Source organism: Diorhabda carinulata, chromosome 8, assembly GCF_026250575.1.
Source record: "Diorhabda carinulata isolate Delta chromosome 8, icDioCari1.1, whole genome shotgun sequence".
Taxonomy (NCBI): domain Eukaryota; kingdom Metazoa; phylum Arthropoda; class Insecta; order Coleoptera; family Chrysomelidae; genus Diorhabda; species Diorhabda carinulata.
This window is the reverse complement of record NC_079467.1, coordinates 10,576,238-10,598,180: the sequence shown is the minus strand read 5'-3', so window position 1 is coordinate 10,598,180 and position 21,943 is coordinate 10,576,238. Positions and strand designations below refer to the sequence as shown.

The following is a 21,943-nucleotide window of genomic DNA, read 5'->3' as shown; positions in this document are numbered from 1 at the left end:
ACTTTGAAAATGGAAATGTGGCGAAGAATTGGAACACATGGATTCAAAAGTTTGAAATTTATTTGCTGGCTTCAGGACACGCAGATGATGCTGAAGAAAAGAAGGTAGCAATTTTTCTAAATTTAATTGGTGATAAAGGTATGGAAATTTTCAATACATTGGAGATAAAACTAGAAAAAGCAAAAATAGAAGATGTGAAGAAACAATTTAAAAAATATTGTGAGCCCAAGAAGAATGTAGTTTACGAGCGATATAAGTTTTTGCAATGCACACAAAAAGCAAATCAATCCATCAGCCAGTATATCACAGAGCTGAAAACATTGGCTGCATCGTGCGAATATCAAGAAAATAATAACATGATAAGAGAAAGAGTGATAATGGGTATCCTGGACCACGGACTCAGAGAGAAGCTCCTACAAATAGACAATTTGACGCTTAGCAAGACAGAAGATTTGTGCAGAATACACGAACAAAGCAGAATCCAGATGGCGGATATGGATAGTACATCATCAACCAGTGCTGTGGATACCGTTGGAATACAAAAAAACAATAAGATGAGTACTTTTTCATCTAATAATAATAATTTTAATAAAAAAAATAATGGTAATTTTTATAATAAAAACATGCATTCTCCATTTAAAACTCAAAATAATCAAAATAATGTATTTTTGTGTAGAAAATGCAAAAACAAACATAAATATGGGCAATGTCCAGCCTTTGGTAAATTCTGTTCTATATGTAAAAAACATAATCATTTTGAATCTTGTTGCGAAAATAAATCTAAGAAACTCCATAAAGGTAGAATTAACAAAAAGTTTGTAAATAATATTGAATATGATGATAGTTCCTCCAATGATGAATTTTTTATTGACTGTTTGAAAATAGAATCTTTAAATTCTGAATTATACAGGGGTAAAAATGAAAATAATAACGAAATTATAGAAAATATTTTAATTAATGAAAATATTATCTGTTTTAAGGTTGATACGGGTGCACAATGTAATATTCTCCCTGCCAAGATTTTAAGAATGGTTGCCCCATCAGCCCTCATCAAACCACAACAGATTGATCTAACAGCTTACGGCGGTGCTAGGATTGATGTCAAGGGATCTACAGAGCTTAATTGTAAGATTCGTGGTGAGAATTGTATACTCAAATTTTTAATTGTGAATGCTGAAGGTAGACCTATTTTAGGCTTAAAGTCGAGTTTAAACTTAAATCTAATACAAACTGTTAATAGCATGAATTACTCAAATAATTTACCATTATTTTCGTCAAAAGAAGATGCAATAAACAAGTATAAGACTGTATTCGAGGGTTTAGGAACATTTCCAGGGGAACCTTATAAATTTACTTTAAAACCAGATGCAAATCCTTGTGTTTTTCCTGCAAGGAGAATCCCAAAAAGTTTATTGCCTGAATTTCAGAATTTATTAAATAGATTAGAAAAACAAGGAGTTATTAGCAAACAAACAGAACCTACTGATTGGGTTAATAATATTGTTGTTACAGAAAAGCCAAATAAAAAATTAAGAATTTGCCTAGATCCATCAGTTTTAAATCAGTACATTAAAAGAGAACATTTTCAAATACCATCAATTGATGAAATTCTATGTGATTTAAACAATAAAAAATATTTCTCGGTATTGGATCTTAAAGACTCTTTCTATCAAATTAAATTAGATAAAGAAACATCAAAGCTCACTACATTTGCAACACCTTTGGGTAGATACAGGATTTTGAGGCTTCCTTTTGGCATAAACACTGCGGCTGAGGTTTTCCAAAGAAAAAATAATATAATTTTTGGGGGCATATTGGGTAACAAAGTTTTTATCGATGATTTAATTATCTCAGGAACTACAGAACATGAGCATGATAAAATATTAGATAAAGTTTTAAATACAGCTAGAATAAATGGTATAACTTTTAACAGAGAAAAATTTCAATTTAAAAGAAAAGAAGTTAAAATTCTGGGTTTTAAAGTTTCAGAAAAAGGAATAGAAATAGATCCTGGTAGGATTGAAGCAATTCTAAAACTAGAAGATCCTAAAAATAAAAAGGAACTTCTAAGATTTTTAGGTTTATTTTACTAAACTTAGCTAAGTTTATACCTAATTTATCACAAATAACAGCTCCACTAAGAAATTTGACTTGTTCTAACGTTGTTTGGAATTGGGAAAAAAGTCACTCAGAAAGTGTTCAAACATTAAAAAATTTATTAACCTCGCCCCCATGTTTAGTACATTACAATGCTAATGAACCTTTAACAATTCAATGTGATGCTTCTTCAGAGGGAATGGGTGCGTGTTTGTTACAAAAGGGACAGCCTATTGCATTTGCAAGTCGAGCTTTGACGGACTGTGAAAAGAGATATGCATGTATAGAAAGGGAAATGTCTGCAATATTATTTGCGGCTGAAAGGTATAATTTTTATATATATGGAAAAAAAATTAACGTTCACACAGATCATAAACCCCTGGTAGATATTTTTAAAAAAGATATTAATAAGATTTCAAGCAGATTGCAAAGAATGCGTCTTAGACTTATGAAATATCAGTTAGAAGTTTCCTATTTACCTGGTAAACAAATGTTTATAGCTGATATGCTTTCTAGGGCTTTTTTGAAGGGGCCAGTAAAAAATGATAAAGAAAATAATTTTATTGTACACAATATTGACAAGAAAATACCTATGAGTGCGAATAAAATATCAGAAATTGTAGGTGAAACAAATAATGATACAACTCTAGCATTAGTAAAAAAATTTATTGTACAAGGTTGGCCAAAAAATAATAAGAGTTTATCTCCAGAGCTTAAAAATTTATTTCAAATAAGAAGCGAACTTTCTATTGAAAATGATCTGATATTATTTGGTGATAGAGTTGTCATCCCAAAAAACCTTAGAATTTTAATGTTGTCTAAATTACATGAAGGACACTTATGCATAAATAAATGTAGAGCAAGGGCTAGGGAAAGTATTTTTTGGCCAAATATTAGTAATGATATTAACAATTTTATTTTAAATTGTGAGGTTTGCCTTAAATTCAGGAATAACAATCCGAAATTGCCTCTTTTACAGCACAATATTCCAGAAAGACCTTGGCAAGAAATTGCCATGGATATTTGTGAGTTTCAAGGAAATTTTTTTTTGGTAGTTATAGACTATTTTTCGAGATGGATTGAATTAAAAGACATAAAAAATAAGGATTCTGTTGAGGTAGTGAAAGCATTGAAGAATATTTTTTCTGTGCATGGATTTCCAGAAACAATAATTTCTGATAACAATCCTTTTAATTCATTTTATTTTAAAAACTTTTTGAACGAAATTAATATATCATTAAAAACATCTAGTCCAAATTATCCAAGAAGCAATGGTTTAGCTGAGAAGGCCGTTGCATTTGCAAAAATATGCTAAAAAAATGTAATTATGAAAGAGGCACTTTAGATTTTTATCTTTTGAAGTATAGAAATACGCCAATTCCTGATATAGGTCTATCACCAGCACAAATGATATTCAATCGTCGTTTAAAAGATAGTTTACCCTGTGTGGATTCCTTGCTTGAACCTACATTAGCTGTTAAGAGTAAATTAATGAAAAAGTTTGAAATCAGGCGACAAAAACAAAAAAAGTATTATGATAAACATTCAAAGAATTTGGCAGAGGGAAAAACTAATGACAGAGTTATGTTTAAAAATAAGAAATCTTGGGAAAAAGGGACGATAGTCGATGATACGATTTTTCCTAGGTCACATATCATTAAGGATGGGTATGGAAATTTTTATAGGCGTAACAGGCAACATTTAATTATAAAAGATGAATCTTTTGTTAATGATCCTCCTCCAAAGGAAGACTCTGATAAATTTGTACGTGAACCTTATTTTTTACGTAGTTCAGTTCAAAACAATTAAAATGTAAATAAATGGTGTTGGGTATTATTGATAAAATTCACTTTTGTAGAGTGCATGAAATTATAATAATTTGTATAATATAGCTTTATTGTATATCAATTAGTTTAATTAGGTTGACTATTTTAAATGATTATTAATGATGGTTAGATCTATGTTTATAAAATTTGTATATATATATTTTTTTAGGCTTATAGGAGGGGATGTAACATAATCTACATGTCTTCATGTATTATGATTATTTTTAGTGTTTATTATACCTACTTTATTTAATGATTGTACCTAAATAGGTATTAAGCATATGCAACCATATATATATATATATATATATATATATATATATATATATATATATATATATATATATATATTGTACTCTATTAATTTATAGTTATAAGTTGGTACCATTGAATATTGACAATGACTTTATTGTATGAAGTATAAATAGTTGGACATATGTAAAATTTCTCTTCTTTCTTTCTTTCCTGTCATAAAACACAATGAGTGAAGTGTGCTCAACAAGTGAGACTATGTTTTATTCATAAAAATATAACAAGACAATAATACAATACGTTACATGTATGATACCGTAACAAAATGAACGGGGAATCTGTTTCGACGGAAAGGTTTGCCAATTATCATTAGGATAGAAATTTGTATGAATGGGTAATGTTGTAGAAGAATCTGTCACTGTTGATCCAGATGTAGATGCTGATGTAACTGTTAAAGATGCTTGCAAGCGTTGTTTTTTCTTGACTAGCCATATTCCTTTATCAATACCTTCAAAAATAACTCCTTCTCTTCCATTATTTATACAGTCGTTGACCCTATTGTATACCAATAAAAGATTACTGAAATATTAAATACTAACTAACTGATAAGTTTATCACTGAGAGTCATCATCTGCATATGTGTGCGAAAATATTTTTAAAATTAATTAAATAAATAAAAAATGAATAATAAATTTTTCATTGTTGATTACCATTGATTACAATAGCATATAACCTCTATTTTTTATTAAATTATATTCATTTATTATATTTAATTAAATTTATTTCATTACCGTAAATATTTGATACATATTTCACTTGGAAATAAATCTGAAAATCATAATAATTTTCAATTTCTTTTATTACAGTTTGAATCTACCGCTACTATTTTACTAGAGTCTGTATACTAACCTGTCTATTAATTTATTTTTTTCCACTTATTTTTAAATTACGACAAGCAAGCCAGCGTTTTAATGTTACAACATTGTTATCTTTTACGGTTGCAAATTTTAATTTTGCTCCAGGAACATCGTCCTCTGTTACAAACATTTTTTTTCAAGTACACTTTGCTGTGTGTTTATATGGGGATTTGACAGTGTTTGTCTCTACTGAACTACTAGCGCTGCTAGTGAGTAATTTTTCGTACTTCAGGAAAAAGGCTCATTGAGTGACCCAAAATGGATATGTGATTTAGCATTTCTGGTCGATCTTACAGGCCATTTGAGTGATTTAAATTTGAAACTTCAAAAACAAGGACAGTTAGTAAATGATTTGTACAGCCATTTGAAAGCGTTTCAGATCAAACTACGCTTGTGGGAGTCACAGATGCAGTCTGGTAACAGTTACCATTTCAACACGCTCTCTGCGTATGAAAATATTGCTTATGCTCAATATGCTGAAGAACTCAAGTTACTGCCGGAAAAATTTTCGAACAGATTTAGCGACTTCAAAAACATGGAAGAATGTTTCAATTTATTTGCTCCTCCTACAAAATTTAATGTACAAAATGCTCCAATACACTTACAAATGGAGTTATTCGAGATTCAAGAAAACTCACTCCTAAAATCCAAATTTGAAGACGTAGAGTTGTGTGATTTCTACAAAAAATACCTAGAAGAAGACAATTTTCCGCAGCTTAGAAAATTCGCAAGAAGATTGATTTCTGCGTTTGGCAGTACTTATAAATGCGAACAGTTCTTTTCATTGATGAAAGTTAATAAATCAACACATCGTACAAGACTGACTGACGATAATTTGGAAAATTCTTTACGTCTTTGTATCAGTGGAATTCATCCAAATATCGATGGATTAGTTTCCCAAATTCAAGCTCAAGTGTCTCATTGATTTCAGTGTATTTAACTTTTGTACCTTGCAAATGTAACTATTTAATTATAATGTTGTACCATTTTTTAAAATTTTATTTTGTTATTTTAATAAATACAATAATCACATTGTCAATATACACATACATGTCAATAATAAATACATAATACAATAATAACATTGTCGTATTATTTCATGTCTAATATCTATCGCAAAAAAATATTATCACTACTTTAAAATGCACTAAGTACTTTTAAACGCGGCCCGCGAACGTTTTGCACGCTAAAGTTTGGCCCTCAGCATATCAAAGGTTGCCCATACCTGCTCTAGATCAAACTATTAATGCTGATGCCGCTAATTCACTGACTGGTATCACTAATTTTACAAATGCTATATCAGCTAGACAGCGTTGGGCACTGAGTCATAGTATATGTACCAAAATTATTTTTAAAGTGATGGAGGAACTACAGATTACACATAAAGATGATGTGCACATGAGTTACAAGAAAGTCGAATACAAAAAGATCAAAAAGCTTTGAGTGCAATTGTAGAATCAATAAAGCAACACATGAATCCATTCGATCCTACACTTGATAAAAATCCATTATTTAATTTAGCTATTGGAAGAGCAACGAAAATAGAAATTTGTGATTTTCTCTTGAATGTAAATACTGTCGGTGAAAAGCAGAAAATTAAATTTATTGAAGACTGTAACGCTGATGAAAAATGCTTTGGGCAGGCTATTAACCGAAATAAAATATTGAATTTTGCATCTGATTATTTGAAAAAGAAACAAAAAAGTGGAGGAAAAGAAATAAAAATGGAACGTGATATATTTGGTAAACTTCTTTCTATTGCCCTTAAAGAAAAAATTAACATGACGAAATGTTTGACTTATCCATTAGCACCTGCACCTCCATCTCTTTGTCAATACACTGGAGAAATGTTGAAAACTGATAAATCTACTCTCGCTCAAAAGTTAAAATCTCAAATTAAATTTTCTGAAATGACTAGTAATTATGATGTGGATTTGATCGACGGATTTTATCTGCTCCATGTTCTAACAGTATCAATGCCTCAAACATTTGGAAAAATTTCAGAATTAATTCTGACGAGAATTTGTAACACAAAATCAGCTGAAGTTCATATTATATTTGATCGATACTTTAATCGTTCAATAAAAGACACTGAAAGACATAACAGAAACGGCCTAATGATTTTTCAAAAATTCTGAAGAACAAAAAATTCAAGGAAGCTTTAATTAAATTTTTATCTACTGTATGGGAAATTGAAACCTATTCAAGTATTATTGGCAACAAAACAGTTTATATGACAGTCGATGAAAAAAGTTTCTCATTCATATCTGATGGTCGTTCTGTAAGAAAAAAAGAAGAAGTAGACTATGAGTGTTATCATGAAGAATCATTTTTCATATAAACAAATGGAAAAACAATCAAAAATATTGGTTAAAGCCAATGATAATGATATTTTAGTTATTATCTTGGGAAATATTTAGTTCGAAGTTCGAAGACCGTGAATACGAAATTTGGTTAAGTAATTTTAGTCCAAAAAATAAAGAGATAAACATTGTTAACTGTTCTAAATTAGTAAATCACTTGGGAGAAAATTTATGTAAAGCATTGCCAGGTTTTCATGCTTTTACTGGTAGTGATTATACAGCTGCATTTTTCAGAAAAGGCAAAAAGAAACCTTTTGATATATTAAATAAAAATAATCAGTATCAGCTTGTATTTGCTTCATTAAATAATCCACTTATTATTCACGACCAAGAAAAAGTTGAAATAATTCAGCAATACGGTGTAAAAAAATGTAAATTCGTTAACTTAGCGAGACTTGAGTTGTTCTACAAGTTCTACAATAATAAAAGTAATAACCAAAGAGAAATTTTTAAAAATTTTTATAATTTTGACTCTAGTTTGCTTCCACCTTGTTGGAGAAGTTTGGAGCAAAAAATATTACGCAGTTTTCGTCAATTCTATGTGGCAAAATGCTACAGAACCTCAGTGTATTCGACTTGATCCTTTGGAATGTGGTTGGCAATAAAATGATGCTGGCAATGCATATGGACTAAAGTGGTTCGAAGGTGATGCAATGCCACTGACGGTCGAACAAATTTTGCAGCATGATAAAGACGAAACTATCCCAGATGATGAAGATTTGTCATTCAATAATCGCGGTAATTATTCAGAAGATGAGATTGATGATTAATTCAAAATAAAAGTTATATCTATTATCAATTAAGAATTTAAAATTTAACATTTTCTCTGTTACTTGTTCTATTGTACTTTCTTTTATTTTAATAAAATTAATTATATGTTGATAATTTGTTTACTCTTTCGTAAAAGAGGTGAAAAAAGTATTTTTTTTATTCTTGCTTTAAAAATTTAACTTTCGAGCGCTCCGCGCTGTCTTGGACATCAATATTACGCCCGTTTTCGTAAATTCCCGCTACAAGCCTTAGTAAGCTTATATCAAAACATCGACGCTGTAAGAAAGTGCTATTCTAAACTATAAAAAATCCTGTGAAAGGTTTATTTTGTTCTTACGAAACTGTCAATGAATTTTTTGTGAAATAGTTACTGTAACATTAAAATAGAAATAATTCAAATTAACAGGATTTTCTTTCATTTCAAATCAAATATATGTTTTTAAAAATTAGCTAAAAATACTAGAATTATATAGTAGCAAATACAATTAAGGTAAAAAAAATACGTTTAATGAACAATACATTAATTAATTAAACTAACATAAAATTTTCAAGACCATAAATCTTGAAAAAAAAAATAAATGATGTTTTGCTCCTTTTACTATCATACGATATTTGTTTCTTATTATGATATAAAAAGATTTGTTAACTGAGACCTAGATACTTCACAAAATTATTTCTCACAATGTTAAGATAGAATTTTGAAAAAAATCTTACAAAATCCATCTTTTCGTTTTTAATATAAAGATAAAATAATACTTTTGTAGAAATCATTCGTCAAATATGCTTCGAAAATTGTAAAGTTATAAAAAAATCAATAGACTAAAAAATAAAAACCTCGCGTTTAACAAGTAGGAGAGAAGAACGTACTTAATCTTGGTCTGGCAAAATTTTGGTCAAGTATTCACGTGCCAGACCAATTCTATTTGAAGGGCCGGATGGAGAAAGGGGCAAAGTCCATTTTTTTAGTTTTATTTATAGTTAAATTTTAAAACAGGATAAGTTTAGGATTAGGTTTTAATTAGAATAAGTTAGGGTAAGGTTTTTACTTTATTTTAAAAAATAAAAAAAAATAGGATAAGTTTTAGATTAGGTACTTTATTTATTTATATGTTATATTTATTTATTTATTATTAGGTGCTGTCCTATTTACTTCGTGTGACGTCTGGTTTTATGTTTGTGTTTATTATAGATCTTTTACAGAAAAATAAGAAAGGTGGGTTTCTAGCTGGTAGACGCCCGGTTAGCGGGTGAATCCAGCACACCTGGGACACCTTCCCAGGAGTCTTTCGAAGATTTTCCCACCCACACCAAAAAAAAGGTTAGTTTAGGTTAGGTTAGAAACATGACCGACCAAACTTCTCGGATAGGTGATGAATAAGGAACAAATGCGTTCCCCAATAATTGCCCGCGGACCAAAAAGACATAGAGGAGTAAACCTCGAGAAAAAAATCCGTAATCCTACGCTGTAAGCTATCATAGTTATGGGATGAATGGCTGCGCGGAGTCAGTCTTGAACGTGTGCCTCTGGGATACTTGGCGACCTCCCGGAGTATCCTGCCTTAGCGGGGTAAGGACGCACTGCCTCGCCGGACATTCTAGCATCCCTTCTCGTGGGATCTCTTATGGATTCATTAAAAAACAATAAACTAAAGGAAGTGGCAAAGAGGAATAAGGTGGAGCAAGAAGTGAGAAGGAAGGAGGAAGCGGAAAGAAGAAAATTTGAGAAGGAATTGATGGAAAGACAAAGGAGAAATAAAAAAGTAAACAGGAGCACGGAAAGAATTTATTCGACAATAATAGAGGAAGAGGAAACGTCAAGGAATTAAAAATAATATTTGGGGAAACGGGAAAAAGAAGAGAAAAGGAGGTGAGTCAAATACAGGAGAGCGACACAAAAAAAGAAAAAAAAGGGGGGAGAAAGAAGGGGAAATAGATAGGAAAATAATGGAAATAAAGAACTTATTAGGAGGGGACAAAAAACTACTTGAAAAAATAGAAGAACTAAAGGATATAATTAATAAAAATCTAAAAATTAAAGGGGAACAATGTACGTAGTGACGGTGAAGAGGTTAAAGAGGCGGTCTTCACCGTCATGGAGGTGGACCCGTCCATCTCCCCCCTCGAATTGAGAGACGCTATATCCACATGGACGGGTATAAAAGAAAACGAAGTGGAAATAAGAGGGATGAGGGAAAGTAGAGGGGGAGGGCAAACGGCAACAATAGCCGTAAGGGAGGACCTGGCGGCGGTCCTAAGGTCAGTGGACAAAATAAAGGTCCACTGGCAATATTGCAGGTTAAGAGAGAGGTTCACCCCCCTCCGCTGTTACCGATGCCTGGAGTTCGGAGGACACAGCACCTACCAGTGCAAAGGCAAAGACAGAGGTAGGTGCTGTTTCAACTGCATAAAGGAGGAACACCAGACACAGGAGTGCCCAAACGAGGCGTGGTGTTTCTCCTGCAAAGAAGAAGGGCATCGGATGGACACCATGGCGTGTCCCAAATACAGAGAGGCCGTATTCGGAAAACAACAACGATGAACCTCCGGCCCCGAACGTATAACAAACGACACGCTTTCTAGGTAATAAATAAAAATGGCCTCTAGCAAGACCGGCATCAGGGTTTTGCATTTTAATGTGAGGATGGCCAAATTATCTCATGACCTGACCCACGTTAAAGCTGCACAACTCGAAGCGGATCTTCTTATCGTTTCAAACCAAATAAAAAACTGACTGAGGGGGATGGCAGGATACAAGATAAAAGGAAGGACGTGGCGGTATTCTTCAGAAATATGGATATTGAGGTAAGGAACATCCAAAGAGAGGCGGTCTACGTCGTGGTCGAGCTTGACTGCGAGATCACGATGGCGGCCTGCTATATTTCCCCCAATGTCTGTATGATAGAATATAGAAAAATAGTCACCATAAAAAAGAACTTTTTGATCGTTGAGGATATTAATGCGAAATCGTCTCAGAAGGCGGGTGTAATTTGGGCGCTAACTATCCTTCTTTACCTGTCTGACCAAGAAGGGTAGATAATCCGACATGTATTTTCGGCGCTAAGAAGTGCAGGTAGGTCGAGTCATAAAATAACCCAATAGAGGGAAACTTAACATATTTTGGAAATATTGAAGTGTTTAAAAGCATCACTGACTAGCCGTGTCGGCATTTTTAGGCTGAAATACGAGTTTTTTGTAATCGATACATTTGTTGACCGTTTTTATATCTACTGGTTTAGTTTTTCGTTCATGTGTATGTTTTGCTAACGATAAGAATGACGCTCTGTTCTGTGGATCACCTGATCCACAAAAATTCTACAACAGGAAATACCCAGTAGATAGAGGGTTGACTAGTTTTCTTACCTAAGATCCGATTCAGTTGTTGTGTCGTATAGGTACTTTACATTATTGAAATGGCTCAAATAGTGAAAAGTTCGCGTGGTAAAACTCTTTTAATCTTAGAAAATTTTGCGTTTTTTAACGATAAAGTTTTGAAAAGTGGAGAATTGTATTGGAGGTGTAAAGAATGTAAAATGTACTGCCAACGTATTTAATGTTGGTCCTGAATTTACAATTTCGAGAAAAAATTTAAATCACAACCATGAAGCAGACGAGAAGAAATTAAATAGGACAATACTTTCAAATTCTTGTAAACGCAAGGCAGAGGATGATATATCCGAAAAACCATCGAAGATTATTCGCAGGGAATTGAGTTTCAATTTGCCACAGACCATGACAACGACCGATGTATAATATGTACGAAGAAATATTTATAATTATAGGCGCAAGTTGTTACCAGGACCACTACCTAAAAATATAACAGAAGTGCTTAGTGCAGTGGAAAAATTAAATCCTAAAACAGGAAAAGGTGAATGCTTTTTGTACATTAACAGTCCTGAACATAATATTATTGTATTTTCGGTAATTATACACTTTCGCGGTCACCTGTTTTTTTGGCTCTAGAAAATCGAAAAATGGATGGATTTTAATGATCTTGGTCTCAAAATGTTCCATTTTACGGCGGATTTATAAAAAAAAATACGAAAATTAAAAAAATAAATATTTTTTACAGTTTCATGACTTTAAATGCAAAAAAAATGACTTTCTACATATAATCCTTCGTAACTGTTTCTGACCTCGTGGAATCAAGTTCGTATATTTTTTTCACAATTTACATAAAAAAATGAATATTTTGAAAAAAAAAATTTCAAAAAAGTTAATTTTTCGGTATTTTACAGCCTAAAATATATTCTATTAATATAAGATAAAAATCACATTTACACGAATGTTCCAATTTATGCATTTTGATAAGGATAAATTAGGTTATGTCGATAATTGTTACACACATTATCGACTGTCAATGTTACGAATATTTTCAATTGTAATTATAATATTATCGATTTGTATTTGTGTGGCGCTGATACAGAACAATATTGAAAATACATGTGTATTGGTTATCGATCTCTATTGGCGCTATAATCGATTGGCAAATCTATGATAGCATTTGTACGGAAAAATTTCATCAAATTAGTATCAAATCGACTGTTCTAGAGAAAGTGCATCGTAAGTGTTTCTAAAGGCGAGTTTACACGGTGCGAGCTAACGGGTCAGTTGAGACGGCAAGTAACTGTATGCCAGCTATTGTTACCGTTTAAATGGATCCGCCGAGCTACTGTCTCTTCAAGGATGGGCAGCTACTGAATGCGAGTAACTCCAAGATTTTTTGATTCAACTGGCCACTTACATTAAGCCAGTAGCTCGCATCCTATTCTTTCAATTTGAAAGGCGAGTACAGTACCTTGCTAGACAGTAGACGCGACGGCGCGCTCGCCGAACTTCTTAAAATGGCAGAACGTTGGAGCAGCCAAGAAAACGTGAAATTCGTTAACCTATATCGAGACCAAGAAAATTTATGGAATTTGTTCTATTCGGAATATGAAAATAGAGATGCACGGAGAACTTCGTTATAGCATATTGCTAAAGAAATGAATATCCCAGGATTCACTGAGAAAGATGTAACTAAAAAAATTAAAAATTTGCATTCAACATATAACCAAGAACTCATAAAAATTGAGAAAAGTAAGAAGTGGTAGTGGTACAGACGACATTTATAAGCCTTCTATAAAATGGTTCGACATCATGGACTACATTATGAAAGTTATAAATTTAAAGGAGAAAGAAACAACAAGCAATTTGGTGAGTATACATACTATTTTATTTCAATATTTTTATTTTATCATATACGTTTGCCAATCAACTGCTCCTTCCCCACTAAAATAATCTCTGTATTTATTTCTCAACTTCTCAGCAATTGCTTTCGACCTGTTATTTATTCGGGAACGTCTTATACTTGGTAATTCATTAATTTCTGATCTCCACTGTTCTTGAATTATAGTCAAATTTATATTATCTTCGTAATCTGCACTTCCTGGAGGTGTATAAGTATTTGGCATAGTCATTCGTAACCAGTTGTGTAATGTGCATGTAGATTTGACAATCTTCATTGCCGTTTGTTCGTCGACTTGAATTGGTTTTCCCAAAATCCGGAAACGAGCTGCCAGAATACCAAATCCGTTCTCCACAATGCGTCTCGCTCTGCTTAATCTGTAATTAAATATTTTTTCCGCAATTGTTGGCGTACTTGAATAGGGCTTTAACAAGTATGGTTTGAGTGGAAATGCATCATCTCCAACCAATACTGCCTCTTGGGGTAGTAATGAGTCGTTTTCTAAAAGTGGATATAAAGAACTGTTTTGGAAAACCCCTCCATCTGCATTTCGTCCATATGAGCCTATGTCTACATATTTAAAACAGTAATTATGATCCACTAGGGCAAGAAGAACGATGCTATTAGTTCTCATGTAATTATAGTATTCACTGCCAGAATTCGGTGGTGCTTGAATTATAATGTGTTTTCCATCTATGGCACCACAACACCCTGGAAAGTCCTATCTTTCATTAAATCCTAGCTGTATATTTTGCCACTCGTCTTGATTTGGTATCTGTAAATAGAAATACATTTTCATTGCAGGAAACCCATGATTTTACTGAAGATAGCGTGGATATGTCACAAACTGATGAGGACATAAACAAGGATGATACTATAGGCATTGCCAGAACGCCAACAGCAAAAAAGAGGAACCTATCCCCAAAAAAGGAATAAAGAGAAATGTAGTTCCAAAAGAAAGTACCATGCATGCAGCAATCAACGAGCTGAAAGACTTGAATAAGAGTTTACGATTACCACTTGAAGAAAAGAAAAACGAGTGCGACATAATAGGCAAACACATTGCGGTTCAATTAAAGCAACTATCTGTGCCGGATATGCTAAACGCGAATGCTGAAATGCAGCAAGTCTTAACAAAATACAGACTGAAAAACCTATATAATCCACATGCGTCTACACCTTCCACATCGTGTACTACACCAACACCAACTGCAAGCGAACACTCATTTTGCAGTACTTCTCAATCGCCTCCTCATTTATATTCACAGTACTCACATCAGACAGTACACACAAGCAATACTATGGAAGAGATGTCATCAATGGCAAATGATACTGATGACTTGGTAGCCCAAGCATTATTAAATGCTAATATTCCTTAAAACCAAGAATTCGTCACAAGTTTAAACAATCATTTTCCTTATAGTTATATTTATCTGAACCAAAATGTTTCATGGAAGCTACGTTATTTTTGTAATATTTGCGTTTTTGTAAGCTTTTGTTTTTTTTAGTAAATATATAAACATAAACAGTACAGCCTATACTTACCTTAATATAATCTTTTAAGCTATCACTTATAGCATCGCAAACTTCTGGTATCATTTTCGATATGGATGCCTTCGATACCCTATATAATACTGACAACATCCTGAATGTCATTCCAGAGGCCAGAAAAGTCAAGGTTATTTATAGTTTCACTCTAGCTGGGATAGCTTTACGCATAAATGTGTCACTGCGTTGAATACCTGTAGCAATTAAATTTAAAAGAATTTCGAACTGTGAAGGCGTCAATCGCATAACAGCTTGATATTCACGAGGGTCCTGATAATATGGCTCTTTCATAATCATGCTTGTAGCTCCTGAGGATTTATTTTGCAACCAATTTCTGACCCAAATCCGTCTTTTTCTTTTTCTTTTCAGATCACTTTCCATTTCTTAAATCAACTCATCGCACAAAATTAAGGAAAAAGATTGTATTACCTTGCGTATCGCAATTTTTACTTTCGACATATTTTGTTTGTGACCCGCAAGCTCACTGCCTCGCAGAATTTTGATACCGTACAGCTACTTAACTAGGTGTAAACGGGTGAGCAACTGCATATTTTGGTCCCCACTCGCCAAGTACAGCTACTGTTTACTGACCAGCCCAGCAACTGGCACTGTGTAAACTCCCCTTAAATTTGTGTGAATAAGTTTAATAGTTCTGCGATATTGTCAATTGTTGATTGAGATATACTGTCCTCAAACTGAAACATCAAATATATATACGATATACAATGGTATATACGGTTTTAGCAAACCAGTTATACTGTCCCCAAACTGAAACTTCAAATATTTATGCGGTATATAATGGTATATTCGGTATGTCGTCAAACAATCGGTTATAGCGTTGCCGGAAAATAGATCGAAGCATATTAATGTGCTTATTAAATAAAAAAAATTGGATGTAATACCTAGTATATAAATAATACCCCAGGCCAGTAGATTTTGAATTCAACTCATGAAAATTGTGTTTTTTTTTAAATCAAAACACAAGTGACACTGATAACAGCTGGTGGTGATTCTATTATAAGTGTGCAAGAGCTAAGAAACAAAAACAAAACCCAATCCTATAAAGTTCTCACATTCTCACAAGGGTAACAAATAGTACACTATCCATGTTGTTTTTTCATGCAACTCAGTTTCTTGAAATAAATCAACAGGCTTATCCCAAAAATGTAATCACTAGTTGTATTACCATTGAATATACCACTTCACACAAATCGTACCGCAAAGTAACTATTTCCAGGACGATTCACCATTATATTTGGACCCATTATAAACTTGAATAACTTTTAAGCCCCATTATATAATGGAATTGGGTTTTTATCAATCTTTCTCTAATAGTGCATTTCGTAAATAAGACAACTTTTTATTTCAGATGGAACACACTGTAGAATTCTCTACAATCTGGAAATTCACTCTTTTCACTTTCCAAAATACTCTAATCAGTATAGTTATTGTACAGGGTGATATTGATGCTTGAAGTCAGTATTGTTTTTAGGGAACATGTAACGATTCACAAGTTGACTATAGAAATGATAGACAACATAACTTTCAACCATTAAATAACCTTATTGAGAATTGAAACGATTAATATTTATAATAATTACTAAATAATTACGAAAGATCCGAGATGGATTTACTGGAACCATTGCTGAAATTCATACTGAACACACTTTTCAATACCACTATCCAGACACTCAAACTTGCGTATCTTTTTGGGCGTTTGAAGTCGTTGAACTTAGTCATGGAAACGCGCGTTAGATTGAGAAGTGTGTATGTCTGTGTAGTGATAGTGTAAATGTAAATCGATTTCTTTATTTCTTAATTATCTGTTTCGGCGTTCACAAGTAGTTGTCTTCATTCTCCATAGTAACTTCATGCATCCCTACATGTTTCGAAAAAACAATACTATAATAAAGTCATCACACCCAGTACAAAAAATATACTAAGTAGTTTGGAAATGGAAAAGAATGGATTTTCAGATTGTTGAAAAGTATGAAAGGTGTTCAATTTGAAATAACAAAATTGCCTTGTCTTCACAAATACACTATATCATTTCCGATTAAACCGGAAGTGAATATAATTAGACGAATACCGAAAAAAACTAAATTAATAAAAATTAGAGACTGGTAAAACCCCATTCCATTATATAAATTAGTTCAAAATTTATTATGTGGTCAAAATATAACTCGGTATAATAATATATCATTTCATAGATAGGATTAAAATAACCATGAAGTAGAAATGACAACCTATGAAATCTATCACTGTTTTGTTATAACTGTGACTATATCTGTAACAAGAACGACAATACCTGATATCGAATAAAAACAGAACCTTGTTGCCAAATTAGTCGAGTAATTAATTACAAACTGCCAGTTACTAAAGATGCGTTTACACCGGAGTTAATAAGCGTAAGTCATTTTCACATTAGTTTGTAGCTTGTGAAAGAAATCTTATGAATTTATACCTCAGTTATCAGGTGGCCACTAATTTTTCATTTTTTTTTAAATAATTATATATACAATGAGTTTCAAAAAGTTCACACCAATTTTTCAGAAAATATGAGATGTCAAATTCCTCATTTTTGAAAATTCAGTTCAGAATCCTCACTATAATTTTAATGTTCTTATTCTAGATAAATGTTGCAATTATATATTTTAGATCTGAAGACGGATAATTTAAAACCAAGTACTTTGAACTATAGAGAGCTGAATATTATTGAGTCAAAATCGAAGAAGCACTTCTGTAAGTTTTGTTTGAAACTGCAAACAAAATTCGCACGCCATTTGGAGCTGAAACATATTGATCAAGATGAAGTTAAATCTATTTTTAGTCTTCCTAAGAAAGACACTACTCAGCTTAGACTCATCAGTAAAATTCGAGTAGAAGGTGACTTTATTTATAATACCCAAGCAGAATGCAATATGAATAATGACCTTATCGTCGTTAGACGTCCTTCTGCAATGAAACAAAGAAAAGGAGATCATTTTAAGCCGTGTGCTAATTGTGGAGGGATGTACTCCCATTTGTCCCTAATATCACACTTTAGGAGGTGTAAATTGAACAGGTTAAAAGGAAGTAAAGATTCCTCAGTATCAAGTAGACAAAAAAGTTTATTTGTTTCTGTAGTGGCTAGTGATATCCTCAGATACAAAATACTTCCAATGCTCCGCAATGATCAAATAGCCCAAACTATAATATCAGATGACGGAATACTTCTGTTTGGAAATCGTTTGGCCCAAAAATATAGGTCACCTCATTTGTACAAAATGATCCGAACGAGATTGAGGTGTGTTGCAACATTTTTTCTGAAATTTAAAGAAGTTTCAAACTTACCAGAAATAAAATTTGAACAAGTATTTGATCCTGTCTACTATGATCATGTAATGCTTAGTATAAATGAGATGTGTTCATTAAATTCTGAAACAGGCAAGTATAAGAATCTGGCCACTGCTTATGCCATAGGCTCATATTTAAAAAAAAATTCATTTTATTTGATATCAGAGTATATAAAAAAAAGAAGAGATCCAGACAAGAAGATGTAAAAGATTTCCTTCAGCTATTGCAAGAAGATCTATCACATGATGTATTTAAAACTGTCCAAGAGAATCAACTGGAGCAGAAAAGAAAGAAAAAAGTAATATTACCATCTTCCCAAGACATTCAGAAGTTGAGAGTTTTTCTCGAAGATCGTAGAAAAACATTCATGAAAAAGTTGTTAGTAAGCTTTACTTACAATTCATGGAAAGAATTACTTGGTACAGTTTTAATTTCTTTACAGCTCTTCAATCGCCGAAGGGCTGGAGAAATTGAAAGAGTAGAAATCAATGATTTTTTACAATATGAGTAGTTGAAAGAAAACGATGAGCTGCTGAAAAACCTCGATTCTTCTGAAAAGAAGAAAACAAAAAATTATATACGTTTCCTAATAAAAGATAAACTTATGAGGGGAGTACCTGTAATGGTAAATAAAGCAAACTTTGTAGCTCTCAAACTAATACTCAAGCATAGGAAGAACGCAAATGTGGATTCAAAGAATAAATATCTATTTGGTATACCTGGAAATTCTGTTAGTCATCTTTCAGCAACTAAATTAATGAATACATATTCAAAATTATGTGGCGCTAAGAATCCTGGGACTTTAAGAGGCACGGAATTAAGGAAACATATCGCGACAAAATGTGGAACGATGAATTTGGGCAAGACTGAAATAAAAGACTACTTAGGACATCATGAAAAAATACATTATGATTACTATAGACTTCCAAATGCTACTAAAGATATTGTAAGAATGTCAAATATTCTTGAAAAGGCCCAAGGAAACGATGCAATGGAAGATACTGATTGTTCTGACATTACTCATAATGACACCTATTTCCAGTGTGATGATAATTGTGGCGCAGAGGACATTAGTTTCCAAATTAATAATTATGGTGATGAATTGAAAGATTCTCATGAACACAACGAAAGTGCAGGTAAGTAGTAGTAATAAGTGGGTAAGCTAATGTCAGACAATTGGGTTCCTAAAAGGTCCTTTTTCCAATTCACATCCTTATCCAGATAAACTTTAGATATAAATCTTTTGGTTTTTGGTAAACAGCTATTATTAATCAAACATATGCAACTTACAGATAATGGTATTATCCAGGATACATGCAACAGTGATACTGAAAGGAACTCTGGTATACGATCAGGTTAGTTCAGTATCAATCTACTTGAATGTGCTGCTCATCCAAGATAATGTTTTATTCAGGTTATTTAAAAATTCGATGTCATAACACTAGTACAAAAATTCTGTTAAATTGACAAAACTTATTTGAAAATATCTAAAGTGATAACATTTTGACTTCACACTCAATTATAACGAAGTATTAAAATGTAATTGAATTTTGTGAATCCGCGTGTAAATAGGTAATATAACACATGCGTTAACCTCAGTGGAGTTCATCTTAAAGTCCTATTACTAAAAAGTTTAGTGACTAATATTTACTAAAGTATTTGATACTTGAAATATTTCCAAAGCATAAATTGTGGCACACTAGAAAACTAGAATAATCTTTGAAAACTGCTTCTAAAATCGTATAAATTATTATTAATTTACAAGATGTAGGTAAAAGACTTAATTCAACAGTGCCAAAGTTCAGAAATGTGTTTATTGTCATCATACGACTGAAAATATGAAAACGATTTGGTTATCCACTTTAAGCTGTTGATAGGTGGAACTTCGTTTTGAATTTCGCATTACTAGCTATACAAGGTGTGCGCTATAAAATTTTGATAAAAGCCTTACAAAAGAACGTTACATTTGAAAATGTTTTTAACAAAAATCTTTCATAAGAGAACTTCAATGAAATATTTGATAGTGTGATAAAGGCCCTTCGGAATCTAAAGTCAGCTTCCATAATAATTTGTTGTAGAGAGCTACCACCTCTCTCACAATTCTCCACAATCAGTACACATTAATGAAGTCTATGTGATGAATATTTGTTATTTCCACAATTTTTCATTTCTTTAAGTATCTTCCTGCAGCACTATTCCAAATGGAAAAATGTTTTATAAATTAAAATTGTATTTACTTTTCTAGAGAAAAACAACAGTTCCAGATTGTCTTGGACAAATGAGGAAAAGGAACTTGTATACAAAGAATTCGATTTTTATATTGAAAATTGTGAAATGCCGTCTAATCCTGAATGCCGTGTATTTGTAGAACAGAACGCATTAAATAGATCCGTTGGCCAGTTGAGGGGCTTCATTTGTAATCAAATAAAAAAAAAGAAAGCTGACATCTTCAGCCATTCCAAACAGGCGCCAAACAAAGGTATCAAAAGAACAGTTTAAACCTGATTGATTTCAATGAAACATTCATGTCTAATGATCTAAGTAATTTTGTTGGTCATTTACATTCACGAACTGAATTTGAAGGAGTATTATTTTGCTGATAATAAAATATTGTGAATATATAGTAATAGTCTACGTTGAATTTTAACAAAAATTTTAAAACACATTTCACTACAATAACGCTTAGTCGATACTTTTTCAATAACTGTTGTTTTTTTTGGTAAATTATTAAAGTTGAAAAAGAAAATATTCGCATATTGAGAATTAATTTTTCAATACATAAAATTACAGTTTTCAAAACTTCAAAAATATATCTGTATGTATTACTATCAGTTACTATCGGAACTGAAAAGGAAGGATCGATTGAGAGAGAAAAAAGTTATTGATAGTGACATGACAACATCATTAAAATAGAGAAATATTATCCAGCTTACAACATTTATACCACTGTTTGCTTTTAAAATTCTCTAACCTATACATTGCTTTTTGATTAACATTTCTTTATTCACAGTAAAGAGACAACGATGGACAGTTGAAGAAAAAAATGAAGTCATGAATATATTCAGAAATGAATTGAGAGAAAAAAAACTTCCTTCATTAGCTTTTTGTAAGGAGATAATTCAGAAGAGAGAAGTTTTTAAAGGAAGAACTCCTGAAATGTTGTAAGCGTTTGTACATAATACTATAAAAAAATCTGGGAATACACCATTTGGTTAAGAATTATTTATTACAAACTTTTTAAGATCATTTTGTTTATTATTTACACCACCCAATTTTCTGTATTTATTGTGTGTCTAGTAATTTGGCGGCATATGGAAACATCTTCATAAAATTTTAGCAGTTGTATAAGAGATTTGAGAAAAACACGATTTTCATTCAAGAATAAGATACCTTTATTTTTAAGAATATCCAAAATTATTATAACAGAGTGCCCATCAACCTGGAAAAGTCAGGGAAACGTGTATGTGGAAGTAGGGAAATCGGAAAAATAGAATCGATTTGCCCGATCAACTTCAGAACACTAATTTAATCCTACAATAGTTTTGTATATATATATATATATATATATATATATATATATATATATATATTTATACAATGTCCGCCATA

The 21,943-nt window shown here is 32.1% G+C and overlaps 1 protein-coding gene across 1 annotated transcript; it reads left to right on the top strand.

Annotated features, from left to right (window-relative positions):
* The first annotated feature begins 356 nt into the window (after nt 1-356).
* Nucleotides 357-4,100, top strand: LOC130897438 (uncharacterized protein K02A2.6-like). Its single transcript, XM_057806286.1, has 5 exons — nt 357-530; nt 981-1,490; nt 1,566-2,079; nt 2,133-3,122; nt 4,093-4,100. The coding sequence occupies exons 1-5, from the start codon at nt 357-359 to the stop codon at nt 4,098-4,100; spliced, it is 2,196 nt and encodes a 731-aa protein (XP_057662269.1).
* The last annotated feature ends 17,843 nt before the right edge of the window (nt 4,101-21,943 follow it).